At 36.0% G+C, this 17675-nt stretch overlaps 1 protein-coding gene across 2 annotated transcripts in view; it reads left to right on the forward strand.

Annotated features, from left to right (window-relative positions):
• Positions 1-3540: 3540 nt before the first annotated feature.
• Positions 3541-17675, forward strand: part of EPHA3 (EPH receptor A3) — a 229741-nt gene continuing 215606 nt past the window's right edge. For both annotated transcript variants that reach the window (XM_088144517.1, XM_088144518.1), the window contains exon 1: positions 3541-3927. In XM_088144517.1, coding sequence (XP_088000643.1) covers positions 3837-3927 — 91 coding nt within the window. In that variant the 5' untranslated portion in view covers positions 3541-3836. The remainder of the gene's footprint in view (positions 3928-17675) is intronic.

The following is a 17675-nucleotide window of genomic DNA, read 5'->3' on the forward strand; positions in this document are numbered from 1 at the left end:
TGTGTCCAACTTTCTGTGTCCTGCAGGAAAACTTCCTGCTGTAATTTTCTGAGGGTACTCATGTTTACTTGGGAATAAGAACCCCTCAGTTCAATGGACCTTACCTTTCCAAATTGCCAAACATAAAACTGAAGTCTCTGCTATAAATGAGCTTTACCTTCTTTTCATTCCAAAATAAAGGCATACATGAAATTTAACCTGTACCAATCTGGTTCGGAACTCTACAAATTTATGAAATAAAAGAGCAGGTAGTTCCAGGCTGTGTATTCAATGTAATTCTTTGATAGCTCAAGAAACTTGCTTTTGCAACAAACACCATGACTAAAAAGTATAACAACTTATGGAATTGTTGTTGTTTTGATTTTGTATGCCACCAAGTGTCTACTGTGAGATAGGAGGTGATATAAATCATACAAACAAATATATAAATAAATAAACTTGATCACCTCCCACACTTCTGGAAGATGCTAAATTTGAAGAAGGCCGCTGTACTCAGTAGGATTTACTTCTTGTACTACAAGCATATAGCAACATTTTTAAACTGTGGTGGGTTCACACACTGCACATAATGTGGCATGCTTGATTTTGGCTAGCATGTTATGTAAATTCAGACAATTATGGTTTATTTAACAAATCATGGCTAAAAGATGCCTTAGAGTAATTTAGCAATCCAACTGGTATATCAGTCTCAAGTTAGGAATGGGAGAGCAGAGTTTTAAATCATAAAGCACAAAATCAATGCCAAGCACAGCATCCTTTCCTTATTTAAACTGTGTTAAGTATATTATACCAAATCATTAGTGCAAAGAATGTGTGTGTTTCCCACACAAACTCTCTACCCATGACCGTACAATTAGGGTTAGTCATGATGTGGTATATAAAATTACACTGCATATATCTAAGATAGAACACTTAAGATTATTTTTTTTCCAATTAGTGAGGCACTATTGAATGGGAGGGTGGGTTCTAGAAGAAGTAAACTATGCTGATCAAAATATAATATCAGATCGGGGATTATGTTTTTCATCATAGTCTAGAGACATTATCTTCTTCAATGGCTCTCAACTGAGACAATTATTGCATCTAAGTTTCAGGGATGAGTTTACAGATCTGTTAGTATAGCTAAGTAATTTTAATGCCTTAAGGGTTGAGGGTGTGGGTAAAAGAAAGAGAAATAGAGATGAAGAAACAGGCATACTGAAGCTGACAATTGGTATTTTCTTCTCTTTCCTGCCTTGACACTATTCCATGTTTTACAATCTATACTACTTTTCTAATACGTTGGGGATGGAAAGGAACTGTGATCAAACTCTGACCAACCCCCCCCCCAAAAAACAGAAAAAACCAAAACCTTCTGAGTGTGTAGAATTTCACCTGAAACCATAGCACTTCCACAATAGAGAAACTGATTGATCGAACAATTAGATTTCACTTTGCTGCAATCTAACAGACTCTCTTTGCTTACAAATACTATGCAATCCCACTGCAAAAGCAAACATACAGAAAAAGACTAAACACCCTATTCTATCAAGCAAAGAGACATTATGACTTAAATGCCCTCCAGAACAGCATGGTCTTCAATATCTTCTGGAAGGTGGCCCAGGGTAGGAACAGATCTAACTTCAAGTAGAAGGTCATTCCTAAGGGCCAATGCCACCACCCAAAAAAACCACTTCCAAGTGTTGACCCGTTGAACCTTCCAAAACTGGGGAACAATCAGCTGCTTCTCCTGACACAATCAAAATGGTCAGGCCAATTTCTATAGAGAGATGTGCTCCTGTAGGTAGCCTGGAAATAAAATGGAGTCTCTTTCAATTGCATGAGAAAAAGCAGCAGTTAGGGGTTAAATAAATAAAATGAGAAATCCATAACTTGCCTATGCCTAGCCAACCAACCTCAATATAAAATGCTTTTCATCAAAATTAAGAACAAGGACTGTTGTAGGGCTAATAGGCCCAGAAAGTTGATCATTATCTTCCCATCACCTGCTGTAATTTGCATAGCTACTTGGCTGTATGACCCTTGACATCAGGTCTTCAGATCCAGTCCTAGCTGCACCCCTGTACTTATTACAAGGCTGAGGTTCTGCCCACCCTTTTCTGAGATGTATATTAGACCTGGTTGCACATCTGGGATCCAGAGATTATAGGGTGCTAGAAAATCCAGAAAACTTGAATCTTTATGAAAACTTGATTACTCTGCCTGAACAGTTCCTGCTTTAGAAAATCACTGTATGATCTAACATCTAGTTACACATGCACAAAGGAAACAACGAATGTATGATGATGCCACAAGCGGTAAAAAATAAAAGGATTCCCAAGAGAGTGGCTAGCTTATATCCTGGGGTGCCCTGTGAGCTGACAAATAAAGAACAGATGCATTATTGATTTTCTACTTTTATTTATGATAAAGCCACCTTCCTCCCTTTCCTTTTTTGCTTGAATGAAGTTCTGGAGCTGATGAAAGAGATTTTTATGCTGTCCTTCAAAAATGATGTCCTCCCCCCCCAGAATCTGACTATGCAAATGACTTCAGTCCAGCAACATATACTGTTACTGTCAGTAACTTATTCTTCACTGGGGCAAACTAAACCTTGCACACTTATTAAAAAAGTCAGCTTAATGCTGCCACCTCCTTTCAGAAGAAAAATCAAGGGAAAGGTGATCAAACAGAAGCAAGCTAATAAATCAGCCTCTCATATTTTCCTCTGCTAAGTGGCAAAGGCTGAAAAGAGCCCAGAAGGACAGCTCTCCATTCTCTCTCCCAACTTCTCAGATGGAAGTCCTGTGGAACTTGCCCCCCTGGGCTGTAGAGAGGGGAGAGGGCGCACCTCAGAGCTGGTAGTGCCCGTTCACTCCTTCGCTTTCCTGTTCTAGCTACTGTGGGTCCTATCCGCTCTTCAGCATGCAGAAAAAGTGAGAAGGGTTACTCTGTCTCTGTCTCTCTCCCCCTCTCTTTCTGGGCATCACAGTGAGCCATCCAAGGATTCTTCTTACTCCCCCTCAGTCTCCCTCCGCCCCCCCCCCCCCGCCAGAGTCGAACCTGGCTTTGCGGGGATTTAGACCAATGAAACAAATCTTGCCTGCAGGTTAGCTAGCCAACCGTATATTAGCTGGGTGCGTTGTGCAAACCTATCTCATGCGATTAGTTCTTAGTTCAGTGGGTGTGATAGGAACGCAGTTAATTGGGTTAGCTGTGAAAACGGCGGTTTAAGTAGCCCTGGGTAAACGTATCGTCGGAAGGCAAAGGGCACGGAGTTGCTGAGTTCTGTCGCACGTGCAGAGGCTAAGCCAGCTGGAGCAGTTCTCAAATGGGCAAGCTCAGAGATTTCAACGAGGGTTGTGGCTGAGATGTTCCCTCCTTCCCCCTGCATACATTTTTCGTTTCTGCTGTACGGCACTTCTGTTACTTTGGGTTTTGCCGAAACAAAAGCAGAGGGAGCAGGGGGAAATGCCATTGATACGCCGCGTCTCTGTTAGAATCCAAGCCAACACTTGTTTTTTCACAATCCGCCCCCCCCCCCCCCCGCGCACCCGCTGTACTGGAAATTGCTCCTCCTTCCTCATTCACCGCTCGGTTGCTTTCGTCTCAGCCTTCCGGGATCCCCCCGTGGCTTTCCTTGCTGGAAGGAAAGAAGGGCGCTAGGACCTGGCGTGCCGGCCGGCAAGCTGCCGGCAGCCCAGGCAGTCCGAGAGACTCCTCCTTATTTCCAGTGTCAAACTTGACATCAGGCTGCGAGCGGAGCATGGTAACTTCTCCTGCCATCAGAGCGCTCACATCAGTGGCATGCTCCGGGAAGAGATGCAGCTCGCGCTGCCCTCTGCACCAGCCACAGCATGGATTGTCACTTCGCCAGCCTCCTCCTCCTCCTCCTCGGATCTACGCTCGGCTGCTTGGGAGATCTGAGTCTTTACCCAACCAACGAAGGTAAGCCGAGGAGGCGCTGCTTTTCGGAAAACCGGGAGTTAAATGCCAACTGCCAACCTGGTCCACGGCGGTTGTTCTTTTTAAGGTGCCCGGGAGGTGCGCAGCCTTCGTCCCAGTCCAGCCGCTGCGCGTTTTGTGAGTGTAGCTATGAACGGGCACCGATTGGCAAAGTTGGTCCGGGTGCGCGTGCTGGTCCGCTGGCCACGGCGGTCCTGAGTCCTCTCTCTCCCTCCTTGGAAGATGCAGGTGAAGGGCAGCCCGCGCAGGGTCAGCCCTCGGTGTTTGGCATCAGCTGGGGGTTGCCGGTCGCGCGTCGAAGCGGGTGTCAGCGCAAAGTGACTTGGGTCCAGGTTATAATGAATGAATAGGGCGTGTATGTTTGATTATTAGCATAAATGTGTTGGCGCAGAGAAACCTTCCCAGGGAAGTCCTCCGTGCAACCGCCTGCCTTTTAAGGAGGGGAGGAAGAGGCAACTACCGGTGCAACTATTTTTGGTGAGAGAAAGCGCTTGGGAAGAGGAACAAAGAGTAGATCCGGAGAAACGAGACGGTGCTTCTAAAACGATGCTAATTTCGTATCGCCTTTTCTTTTTATTCAGTAGCTAGAGGTCTGATTTTATCTGGACTAACGATGAATGGGGTGTAAGGCAAACCTGCCTTTACTCGGGGGGGTGTCCCACGAGTTCATTAGAGCTTACCCCAAAGACCTCTTTTGCAGAGATCACAGCTTGTGACTCATTTACACCTATTGTTGTGACGTAATTGCACCGAATCATTCTACAGAAATAATTAACAAAATAAAAACCCAGTAGCCCACCCACTTTAAAAGACACTGGTTATTGAAATTAATGTTTGCATTTTAAAGCATTGCTTTATTAGTTTGCCTCACAAAATCTGGGTCTAATAAAATGTTGCTTTTAAAAATCACCTGTATTGGTGTGACTTGAGGGCACCACTTATTTTGCTATATAAATTGAATATGTTATAATCAATTTAAATAGGTGCAATATGAGTCAGAAATTGTTACTGGGATTCTACAAGCTGTGATTTTAAGGGGAAAATGTGACCATTGCGTACTTTTTCTTCTTAAGAATAATGGAAAATATTCCACACATACTCAGTTATGTATTGTTGAAGTTAGAGCACTGAACATTCAACCTTCAGCATGAGTATTTAAATACACTTTGTGTGCATACAGGCCAAAGGGTGGGTGCAATTCATGTCCAGTAAGTGTACAAAACCTTGCACCTGCTCGATCACCACCACTTTAAGGGATTTCTAGATTATTTTTTTTTTAATTTTGTCTTGTGTTTTGAACAAGAAAAGACAGATTTATTTATTTATTGGTTCTGCTTTGTGGGGAGCTACATTCAGGGACAATACAAGATAGCAAATGATTTTCACAAGCAAATGGCCAGTTTATTTCAGGTTAAAAGAATAAGCCATCTGTTTTGTAAAAGTGCATTCAAAGCATTATATGTGTGTGTGTGTATGTATGTGTATATATATATATATATATATATATATATATACACACACACACACACACACACACACACTATAATGAATCATATATATATATATATATATATATATATATATATATATATGATTCATTATAGTATAGCCAGATAATGAGTAGAACATGGGTAGCCTATCCAAAATCTCTTTATTACAGTTGACTAGTAAAGCACTAGTATCTGTAGAGGCCATTCTGGAGTTGAGTGAAACTCTTATCAGCAAAACTCATGGATAATACACAATAGAGCCATAAACCATCTAGTCTGCTGGCAAGCAAATCATATTACATATTAAGACAGCAACTGATACTACATAAACCCTTTGGGTTTATATCTGTTATATCTGATAATGTGATCTGTTATTTGCTGAATTTGTTTTGATGCTTTTTGAATGTGGCAGAAAATTGAATTCATTGTCCACAGATGACACTGTTTGGACGGTATGTTTTCTTTCTCCAGTCTGTGTAGTTCAATTCCCACCCCCACCCCCCTTTCTTTGTTTCTTTCTTTTTGGGGTGGGTGGATAATAATAAATCCTGTACAGATTTCCTTAGTATCATGATCATCTAGTCATGTTAGCTATATCATTAATTTTTAATTATTAATCAACATCAGTTTATTTAAAGTGCCCAAACTTTGAAATAAGTATATTGTAAGCAGTATTAAGTTTTAAAATTATGTGATTACAATTAGGTGGCTTTGAGAAAATATAGAATAAAAAAAGTATAGAAAAATGTGTTTGTTTGAATGCACTAAATTTTTCCTCAGACAGCCTAATAATAAGCATATAGTTTTAAACAGTGCATTTTGTAATAATTTTCCTGTGTTTGAACTGTTTATAAAATAACAAATAGTATGGATTTAAAAGAATCACTATTTTTGAATTACATGTACATGTATATGAATGCAGAAGCTAAAATTGCAGTTGTATTTAATTACCTGTAAGTTAGCCATATTGAAGTAATAGGACCTATTTCTGAATGGTCATAGAAAGATTAAACCACCTTCTTTCACCATCTACTGATGAATTAATGAATAAATACTTAAAAAAACATTTGGAGCTCTTCATATGATCTATGGTTCAGATCTATGGCTCTGCAGAACACCAGAGTAAATTGTTTACATGAATTGAGTTTACTCTAATATATACTTGTGTTAACAGAATAGTTTTAGGTGTTTTTTTTTTTTTAAGTAAACATTTGTTTCCCACACTATTTGAATGCTGTGCTTATATAGCATATTATACAAAATATTATATTTTAATCTTTTGTCACCATTCGGTGGTTGGGACCACATGATACATTTCACTGAAACTCCAATTAAGCAAAGAGATGGTGAAATGTAATTTTCTTCAGTGCTATTTATAATAAGTATTAAAATCTGTTCCAGGGATATATATTGTGTATTGAGTCATAGAGCCATTTAAAGAATCTCAAATGGTTTTTAAATGTATTAATTATAAATAGAAAAGTTGTGAAAAGTCAATCATCTAATTGATAATAGTAAAATGTTAGACAAATTAATGTCTGAATAATGGACTTTATTCCTTGCTGAAATTTAAATAGATTTTTTAAAAGCATGATACAGTTAGAGATTTTAGTCTGAAAGCATGTACTTATAACTTTCCACCTTTTTTTATTCAAGATGTACTTTTTAAAAAGAATATCCTAGATTTCTTGGAATAGAGATAGCCCACTCTTTAAAACTGGAAATGTTTCAATATGTTTAATTTTGCACTTTTTGAATCATGAACCAAATAAATAATAGTTGCAATTTTGTAACTTTCCCCCCTTAATCTATTTCTGTAATGATACTATTTGCTCCAGGTTATCGGCAGCCTTAATTTAACTGTTTTATAACCTGCAACAGTTAACACTTGACCTGGGTCATTAACAGGATTATCAGCAAATTGGTTTAATCTTTTACTGACAACTTGAATTGCTTCAATAATATTTTGACTATGCAGACAGGAAACTTCTTTTAACCTCTCAAATCTCACATAAAGAATTTCTTATGAACACAATTTTCACTCCCTAGCCTTCCCAAGTCACTAGGAATATACATCTGTTCATGGTTACCTACAGGCTGTAGTTTGGTAAACAAGTAACACAAAGTATTTCAGTTTACAATGTATTTGTATCTCTGCTTACAATGTGTGAATATTCCCTTCTATGACCTTATTGTTTGTCCTTACTGTATGAGAACATTTGTTCAGTAGTTAGCTACATTATTCTCCTAATGTTTAATAGTAGTTTACAAATTTGTGTGGTTAGTAGCGATGAAGTAGATCAGGAATACATGTAGTATCCCAAACGGTAAACTTTCTCATATATGTGTGTGATATTTCATTGTTTGCTTTAGAGGGAACATAGGTGTGTGTGTGTGCGTAATATTTGTATATAAATATTTGTATTTGTATATAAGTTTGTATTAAATCTATAATCAAAAAGCTTCTAACAAAATTCAACTTTTATTTTCCTCCAAACAAAACAAATAATTATAAGAAACATTATTTACGTTGCACATGTATCCACTTTTTAAAATATAATCCTCTGGAATGTTCTTCAGTTCTTCTGCAGAAGTCATACATTGAGTATAAGGAGAGAAAAACAATTGCAATTGTATGCTGTTGCTCTCATGTTCTTATTATTGTTTAGAATAGTAGCCATTTATTACAAGGCTTGGTGCAAGATGTCTCTGTGGATCCTGCTTCTGAAACTTTATTCCACGATAACCTAATTTTTTTAAAAGAAGTTTTTAAAAACAAAAGACAAAACTAATAATATTACCTGAATGATAATTCAAGCATTTACAAGAACTCAATGCAAATAAAATTCCAATTCTACTGCTGCCTAACTCTTCATCTCCTCACTTATTAAGCCCTGCTCTTAAGCTAGTCCGAATAACAGGGGCTTAAAGCAGTTCAAGTATATCTAGGTGCAACGGCTTGACCAATTTCTGATGTGCTTAAATTTAGCATTATCACATAAACTAACAGATTTAGACAGGGTTGGTGTTATGCATGTATGAAACAGCTGCTGTAAAACAACAATAAATAATCAGACTTTTAATGCAGAATCTAGAGTTGACTAAGAACATTTTTGAAGAGGTATTTTGGTTGCTTAATTTTAGTTTCTACTGATAGGATCAAAACAGAAATTGGAATACTTTGTCATGACTATCATGGTATTATTATAGAATTTTGACATGCCATATCTGGCCAGCAAAAATCCAGACAACTAATAGATAGGAGCAAAGAGTGCCTCTGAATTTTTGCAGCCCAGATATGATTCACCTAATAGAACTCAAAAGTTACACCAATATAAAACTCAAAGTTTTGTTAACTCCTTATTCCTATTTCAAATTTATTTATTTGAATTTATTACCCATCCAACTCCAACTGACTCTTAAGACAGTTAATGTTCTTCTTTTGGACCACACTTGTCTTAATATTTTCTAATGTATGACTGATTCGGTGGATAAACTTGCAGCCTTGTTGAATGAGACATTCTGAATTTAGAACACATGTTAAATATAAGAAGCCAAATGTAAAACTGTTATCATAACTTAACCAAGAGCTTGTGCGGCACTTTTACTTAGGAAAAACTAAGCAAATGCTGGTGAAAGAAATTAAGATAAAAAGTTAAAGAATTAAAGTACATAACACTGTAGAAACCAGTCAGCTTAAAATAAGGAGTAAGAACTTCTTTTGAAGAAAAAGTCTCTAGAAATCAAAACATGTTTATAATAGTTTGGCACTTGAACAAAAAACCATATGATTGGTGTAACTAAATATTATCTTTAATAGTATTTGATCAAAATGTTGGGATTAAAACATTGTCCCTCTGGATAAATACAGTATGGAGTAAATTTTGTTTCTGTGCAATGCATTTGCTTCCCCTTTGTTCAAGATTGCACCATTTTTCTTCAAGGAAGTTATATCACTGTTCTTATTGATATAATTGTTTTTGAATAAAAGATTCAATAGTACAAATGCAGGTGTGTTTTTCTTCTTTTGCTGTGAGCAGTCTGGTATTTATCACCAGCAAGGGTCACTACAGAGCTTTTAGCAACAGCAAGAGTAGAGGATGGCAGAATTTTTGAATTAAGGCGCTTGCTGTTCAGTGAGGCACCATCAGGTTTATTTATACAACAACCACACTTGATTCTGTGGAACTTTTTGTTTGCATAATAGAGGTGGAGATGATGTAAAAGAGTAAGCTCATATTATCGCAGAAGAGAAAAAAATAGTGTGCATTTTAATGCCTTTTACTGAAATTATCAAAAAGAACTTTACAGTATATTAATCCGAGTAAAACCTATAATGATATCCTAGCTTGCTTACTCAAATATAAAGCCCACTGGGTCCCTTCAGATCCAGAAAAAATATATTTAGAAATTCAGTGGTTTGTGTGTGTGTGAGGGAGAGGGAGAGGGAGAGGGAGAGACAGAGATTTGGACCAAAAGACTTCATTAAAAATCAGTATTCTAAAAGAGTAACATTCACATAATTTTGTATTTAAGTATAATATAAATCTCAGAATTAAGTAAAACTATGGGGAGTCAATCCCACTCTCAATGCAATTTACTTCTAAATAGAAGCATTAAGGATGTATTATTATTGTTGTTGTTACTGTCTAAGGGATTGTCATTACTGCTTTCTTTCAGGATTCTCAATTCCATTAAGAATTATGAATGCCAATCCTAATCATATATATTGGAACATAACATGAGGATCGATTTAGGAGTGTTTAGCATGTGTAGTTAGAATAAATAGATAGGTATATGATAGTGTTTATGGATACTTAGTAAAATATTTAACAGAAAGAACATTAACTAAAATGTAGGAGTCTGAGGAGATATGGTTTATGATCACAATTGAATTCAAATTATAGGCAGCACACTCAACATTTCACTAGAAATGAGGAGTTAACTGTCATAGTTTCCACATCACAGTAGAAACTTTAAAGAATAATTTATTCCAGTGGATCTTAATTTCTAGACTTAGGTGCATATATCCTTGAAAAACTATTGAGATGTAACTATTTAAAAACAGAAACTCTGACTATAATCCAATTACAGTTAATTTAAATTCCATTAATTTGAAATAGCAAATATTCTAACTGCATCCTTAATTATCTCATTGAAATTGGGGTAGTTAAAATTTGTAGTACTTTGGCTGTAAAATGCCCACTGGGCTTTCCAAATAAATGTGGGTAGTAATTTAACTATGATTAAAACTATCTGGAACTCTGAATTCAAGAGGTGAATCTGGCAGTAGGTTAATCAATTAATTAATTATATGGAAGTATTTAAAAATTGTCCTAATCCAGAGACTTTTTAGCTGTATGCAGTCAATTAAATAAATCAACATAAACCCAGTGAAAAATGCCATACAATCAATAAAGCCCAGGGCTTGGGTAAATGGCCTGATTTTAACTTGATGTTGGAAATGAAGCAACAAAATCTTCCTGTCCTGAAATGCTGTTGATTGAAATCTATAACAGTTCCAAAGTTTTACATTTCAGCTTGCTTGCAAAATTTACCAGTAGTTGATAGAGTGATTAAAAGCAATTGAGATATAAAAATAAAGATCATACTACTTAAAAGAAACGTCTGGGAGAGAGTAACAAAGGACGAAAGACCAGCCTACCAAGCTCTTGTTGAGGATTAACGAAACCATACAAAATTAATTCTTTAACATGGGGAGACTTTATTCAAACTGATGCACTGTAAGTGAAAACTTTTAGGCAGCTTTTTTGTAAAGTAATGTATATCCTGCTGTTACGGGCAGAGTTAGGAAGAAAATCCCATTAATCTGGTGGAAAAAATATTGGGAAAAGAATAAAAGCCCACCAAACAAACAGTAGTGGAAATGTACAAATAGTTTGAGAGTGAAATAAGCTTGTATGTGCGGGGAGAATTACAGCATACGATTATGTTAGGTGAACTCATGTAATATTCTTAAGAAAGCCTGGCTCTGTTTTTAGAACTCAGTGTTGAACGTTTTATACATGTATCAACCTATCCACTTGTGCATTTTATAATTTTATTTAGTTTGCTTTTAAAGAAATAAAGAATTTGGGGAATAAAGAATCTTGGGCCTAGCCCTTTACTAGATCTAAATATATTTTTAAATAAAAATATGAACAGCTGTAAGATAATGTAATGCCCAGTTGTACTCTTAAAAGAAACCTTTTCTTCTTTCAGGATTTGTTTCACTTCTACAAATCCATGCAGAATTCAGCTTTGCCTTTGTGAATTCTCCTCCCTATTCTGTACAATTTTGTGCATGTTTACGTAGAAGTTGGCTCTACTGAATCCAAAAGTACTTTCACTTGAGCATAAGATTGCATGATGTATACATTAAATATTTAAAAAATAAACTAAATAAAAATTTCTTACTACCTGGTTTTCATTTGCTAAAATACTTTGTGTTTCAATTTTTAATTATATTTGTTGATTTATTAATTTTCATTTTTTTCAGAAGCAATATTCTGCATTTATCTACATAATTTCTGTAGAAATCTTCTCCCCACCTCCCCCCAAAGAGATATTTTGATAGATATTTTAAGACTGATAGCAATTTAATAACCCTTTCTGTTTTTCAGCAGATATTAGAACTGGCTCTTGGTAAAAGTCCTTTCTAGTTGAGCTCAGTCCTGGTGAATTATAGAAACAATCAGATAATATTCTTGGAAAGAGCACCCAGGTGTTTTTTTAATTGCTTTTTCTGGAATATTTTTTTTTTTTTTGACTTCACAATCTATTCTATAGCCCCGTTCAAGTACTAACCATACCCTAGCATACTTGTCTTCCAAGGACAGACAAGGTCTATTATTTGTAATTTTAAACTGTTTTGTACCCTCTATCCCTACCTGCGTCTTAATGAATACAGTCCTGGGTTGAACTGTTTTCACAAGGCAATGAATGACTAGAATAGACTATTTAAATCAACATGGCTTAATATAATAATAATTTCAAGTGACTAACTCTGGATTCAACCACTATAGAAAAGCAACAATACTGTACATATTAAAGATCTTCATTGGTCTCCTGCCAGATTCATCAGCTGTGCACCCCTTTTGAAACATGACATGGGTGAAAGGTGGGAAATGCTGAGTGTATGTCCTGTCAGAGCCACCTGCAAGTGCTTCATGAATTGCATGGGTGAGGGACTAGTTTAGGAAACAACCACATTGGAACACTGGAGTTGTCTCAAGGGTATGGTGTTGAGTTATGGAGGAAATGAAATAGGGCAGAGAACACCTGCTCACTAGTGAAGAAAAACCAAAGAATGCTCAGTGGGATCAACGCATGCCTACTAATTTTGGATAGTTGGAGAAAAAAGACATTGTGAAATAGAATGTGGCTGTACTGAGCCTTCAAGGTGCTGGAATAGGAAATGGATGATATACAAAATTGTGGCAGTCCAAGTATGAGAGGCTGCAGTAGCCAACATTACTGTTTCTCTTATCTTACTTAATTAGGTTGTTTCACATGAGGAAAGTGGCAGAGAATGTGTGTAAATTTTTGCTTGTAAAGGCAGAAAATTAAACTGGGGCAAAACATTTTTTAGAAAATGCGAATAGCAAAGCACATATGTTCTGAATTAATTACCTCCATAAATTCTGTTAAACAATAAAAATAACTTCTTGGTGACATCAGCAAGTTGGAAAACATAACCGAATTCAGCAAAAGCATCCTGGTTTTCTCAACATGACACTTAATTGAGATATTTTATTGTATCAGCATGTTGTCTCCCATCCTCGTGTCCACACTAAAATATGTAACCAGTTAATGTTTAAATTAATTGTGTATGAAGAAATAACTTGGGGGCAAGTAGAAACATTCTTTGGCCTGATACAGATATCAGTAAAATATTTGACTAGGTTTTGAATGGCTTATTCTTGGAATCGAACTATCGTAATAGTGAATAGGAATATGTAATTGATATAGTATAGTAGTAAAAGTATCTTCATTTCTTGTGGTGTACTATTTGCAAAATATAATTTGAGAGTTTCCCTTTTTAAAAGTAATATATCAAGTGGTATTATACTGGATTACAAATCTTTTAGTTTCCTGAAATAATACGAGTCTGTCCATTGTCATTTGATTATTAGAGCTAGGATGTGACTAAGAAGGTTGGATTGTTCAAAAAGAAATTGCTACCATCATAACAGTTTTCAGATGGATGGTCATGTGCAAGTTTTGTAGAAAGCAAAAAATGTACCATGGCATCTTAAAGATTAACTCTTTAATCATAGCACACATTATAATGGATCAAATCCAATTTATTTACAGTTATACCATTACAAATGTGAAAGTTTTTAAATCCCAAGGACTTTTTTATATCATGATGTTTTCACATCTCATTGTGTACATTGGATATTCGGGCAGCCATGCTCATCAGTGGAAATTTGAAGATCCTTTGATAAACTACTGTAATTTCTTCTTCTTATCTCCAATTTCTCAAGGTTATCCTCTCTGTATAGTTATGCTAATAGGTTGCCTATTCCATTAGTTTATTTACAATAATAGAATCCCTTATTACCTTTTCCTTAGTAATATGCCCTCACCAGATCTGTGCAAGTTGATCCCCTCCATAATTTGCTGCCAAATTATAAATTTAATACAGGACAAATAATATTAACCACAATTCTTTTATTTTTGTTCTGGCAGCATCCACTGTTTGAAGCATGGCTCCTTGTCATGTAACTCAAATTTCAGATATGACCCTCAGCTCCCCCTCCCCCCAAAAATATTGTAAATTCTGAACTGCACGCTACAGCTTTTATTTCCACAATACTTATTTGCTAACAGAACCATTTTAATAAATAATCCTTAAGCAATGTATTTGTGGAGGGTATAGGGAATGGCCTTGACAGACAGGAGAAAGAGCTGCTATGAAGGCAATTATCAGACAAGTACAACTTGAGCCCATTCAAAAAAAAAAACCCTAAAACCCTAGTTTGAATAAACATCTCAGACAGGCCCCTCCCTAGGTCACACTTAAAGTGAGGGAGGAGAAAAGCCCATTCAGACTTGCAAGATTATGTTACTATAGCTGTTACAATAAAAGTATTCCTGACCTATATGGCCCATATGACTTTGGTTTCTTGTCTGGTCTACCTTATATAAGAATATTAGAGCAGAATATGAATGTTTTTCAGAAAACCATACAAAACAAAAACAGTTTTGGCAGAATTTCCCATGACATAAAGATTATTTCAGATGAATGGGCACCGTTTATGTCTTGCAAAACTGTATGGATAGATACAAAGCAGATGTGTGATCGAAATAATTATATACAAATAAAACTCTTGTATATGAGAACCCTTGTATAGGGTTCTTTTACTGGGTAGTTATGTAAAAATTTAGAAATCCTGGGAAAGGATAAAGAGGAAAATGAGGGAAGAGATGTTTCCCGGCATGACATTAAGTCAGAAGAAAACTAATTTTGCTGATATTTGAAAACAGAATAACAGCACTGCAATGAAGTTGCAGGAAATTAAATACAAAAACAAACCCTATTTTAAAAACATCTAATGAATTGTTGAGACACTAATGGATTCAAGAAAATCTGACAGTATTCCTGTTGGAAGTTCATGGCACTGGGTTCCTGTGCCTTTTATTAACAACCTACTGATTTCATTTTACAGTGTCTGCTTAAATGTATTTGGAGAGAGTCATAACTACACATTTTAAATTCAACAAAACATTTTAAGCTAAAATATGCTTTACAAATATTTTCTATTTTACACTGGAAAGGTTAAAATGTTTTAGGCTTCAAACCTAGGAGTAAGTATCATTGAAGTCAATGGAACTTAGTTTTGAATAGACAGGTATAAGATTGTATGAGAAATACCCCTAAACTTTAAATGTGCAAGCAATTGGATGTTTTTTTTTTCAGAAAAAAAAAAGCCTTTAATCACAATATTTAAAACAAGAATAAAACATGATTCCAAATCATATTATTTCCAAAAACAGAATCTGGATAGGGTTTTTTTTTCTGTCTTAATGAAATATTTTAATTGTAGGGGAGATGGGCGGGAGAGAAATCCAATAAATAAAAAATAAATAAAAATAAAATAGATAGTCCTATTGCTTCCCCCCCCCTTAATGGCAAAGAAACGATGCTGTATGTTCAGTTTTGGAGGCTATGGTTTTTATATTTATAGATCATTTATGTGAGAAGTTTCTTAAAAAAATAAATTGGCTGCTGACCTCTCCTCTGAACTTTTTTTGAGAGATAAGACAGAAGAACATTAAGTCTTCTGTGATATATCTATTACTGGGCTATTACTGTTTAAAAATAAGGCACAAGACATTTTGGTTATTCCACTACATAAAATATTCCATAATACCTTAAGGAGAAAGTTCTAAAAAACTTTCTATTTTAGAAAATAGAAAGTATTTTAAAATAGTACTTTAAAATACTATTTTAACTAGTATGCTTTAAAAAAAATCTGAGAATCTTTTTATGAAAAAATACACTTACATAAAATCTACAAACTGCAGTAGATAACATAGTACAGCTTTGGAATGTTTATTGCAGTTATGAATATATTACAAAGTTCATCATGCTTTGGGAACTTTCTCAGCCCTAATTCAGTCTGGCATCCTTTTCAAGCAATTCTTAGTGGAATTAAAAGGACTTGGTGTGCTTTTAAGCAGGTTGGATATAGTCAGTATAGATAAATAACATTTCCCAAGAAGAACAACCAAAATGACTCCTGATGTGATATTCACAATTCCCAGTTATAGCACTGGAAACCACCCAGCTCACACTGAAGTTGCAGCCATCCTGAGAATTCCCACTCATGTTCCTTGTTCAAATTGCTTGGGATTGATCATTCATTAGGGGAAGTCAAACGCTCACCTCCTCCTCTTGCTACACTGCAGGACTTGAAAGCAGTACTGGAGTTCTGTACTTCAGGTTTGCCAAGAATTAATCCTGACTTTGATTAGGCAGAGCTATGAAAATATTTTCTCATCAATGGGAAAAGAGGGGGAAGAGAAGGGCAGGTGAAGTGTTGAAATAAAAGGAACAGGTGCAATGGAAAAAAAAAACTTGCTGAGAGTCTTCATTCTTTCTGCTGTTTCTGTTCTAACTGACTAGTATTCTAGCAGCTGGTGCTTTACACAGTACAGTAGTGGAGAAGGAGGTGGCTCATGGCTAAACACTTGGAAAGAACACTGAATCTGAAGAAGCCAGACTGAGATGTCTAAAATAAATAATGTAAAATGTCTATTTATTTGCCCATTAAGCAAAAGTGGTATTTTTACTTTGGAAGAAAATACACACATATATTTTGCAAAAAATTATGAATGGGGTGAATTAAGGGACATTTCTGTGTGGATGTATGGATGGATGTATGGATGTATTTTTTATTTTTCAAATTTATAGATGATGATGATGATGATTTATTGGATTTCTCCCCCGCTCATCTCCCCCACAACAGGGGACTCTGGGCAGCCCATCTCACTATATAAGGGACTCTAGGTGGCATTACACATAAAAAACTGTAAAATCCTCGAAACAAATATATGTTAAGAACTACAAAAGGTTAAAATGAAGCTAAAAGGTTAAAACTACAGTGTAAACTAAAAAGGTGGAGAGAGCATCATCAGGCTACCAGCCACCCCCAGTGCTGCGAATCCGCATTGGGTCCCCATGCAAGTTGGCAAAGCCAGGTCTTAAGGCCCTTTCAGAAGGCCAACAGAGGGGGGGCCAACATGTGTGTACACGTGTGTGTGTGTGTTTGGATGTGTAGCCATCACATTATTCCCTTTCACAATAAGCTGTCTTATACAAAGCAAGAAAATGATTAAGAAGTAGTAAGCAAAAGAAATTAGAGTCAGGAAAGGAGAAAAGGAGATTTCACCATGAAAAGGAATATTTTGAAAACTAAATGAATGCTCTAATGCTGTAAAGGCATGGAAGTAAAAGACATTGAATGGGAACAGGGTACTCCTGAATAAGATGTCAGTCAAGGGTCACTACTAAGTAAGTTTGACACTGCTTTGAGATCAGCTAGGATGGATGGGTGCTACCACCCCATAAGAGTATATTAGTATTGTATTTATTTAAATGCATTCAATAAAATTACTCTTTATGGAGTTATAATTTATAATAATCTTCTTACGGATTAAAACTTTTCTGAAGGGGCTTCAAGAAATACATCCATCCAAGGTTTCCTTAACTCAAATGCTGCTCTGGGGCCA

The sequence above is a fragment of the Python bivittatus genome, unplaced genomic scaffold (genome assembly GCF_059951505.1).
Source record: "Python bivittatus isolate LINGU-HERP-01145 unplaced genomic scaffold, Pbiv_v1 ctg000350_np1212, whole genome shotgun sequence".
Lineage (NCBI taxonomy): Eukaryota > Metazoa > Chordata > Lepidosauria > Squamata > Pythonidae > Python > Python bivittatus.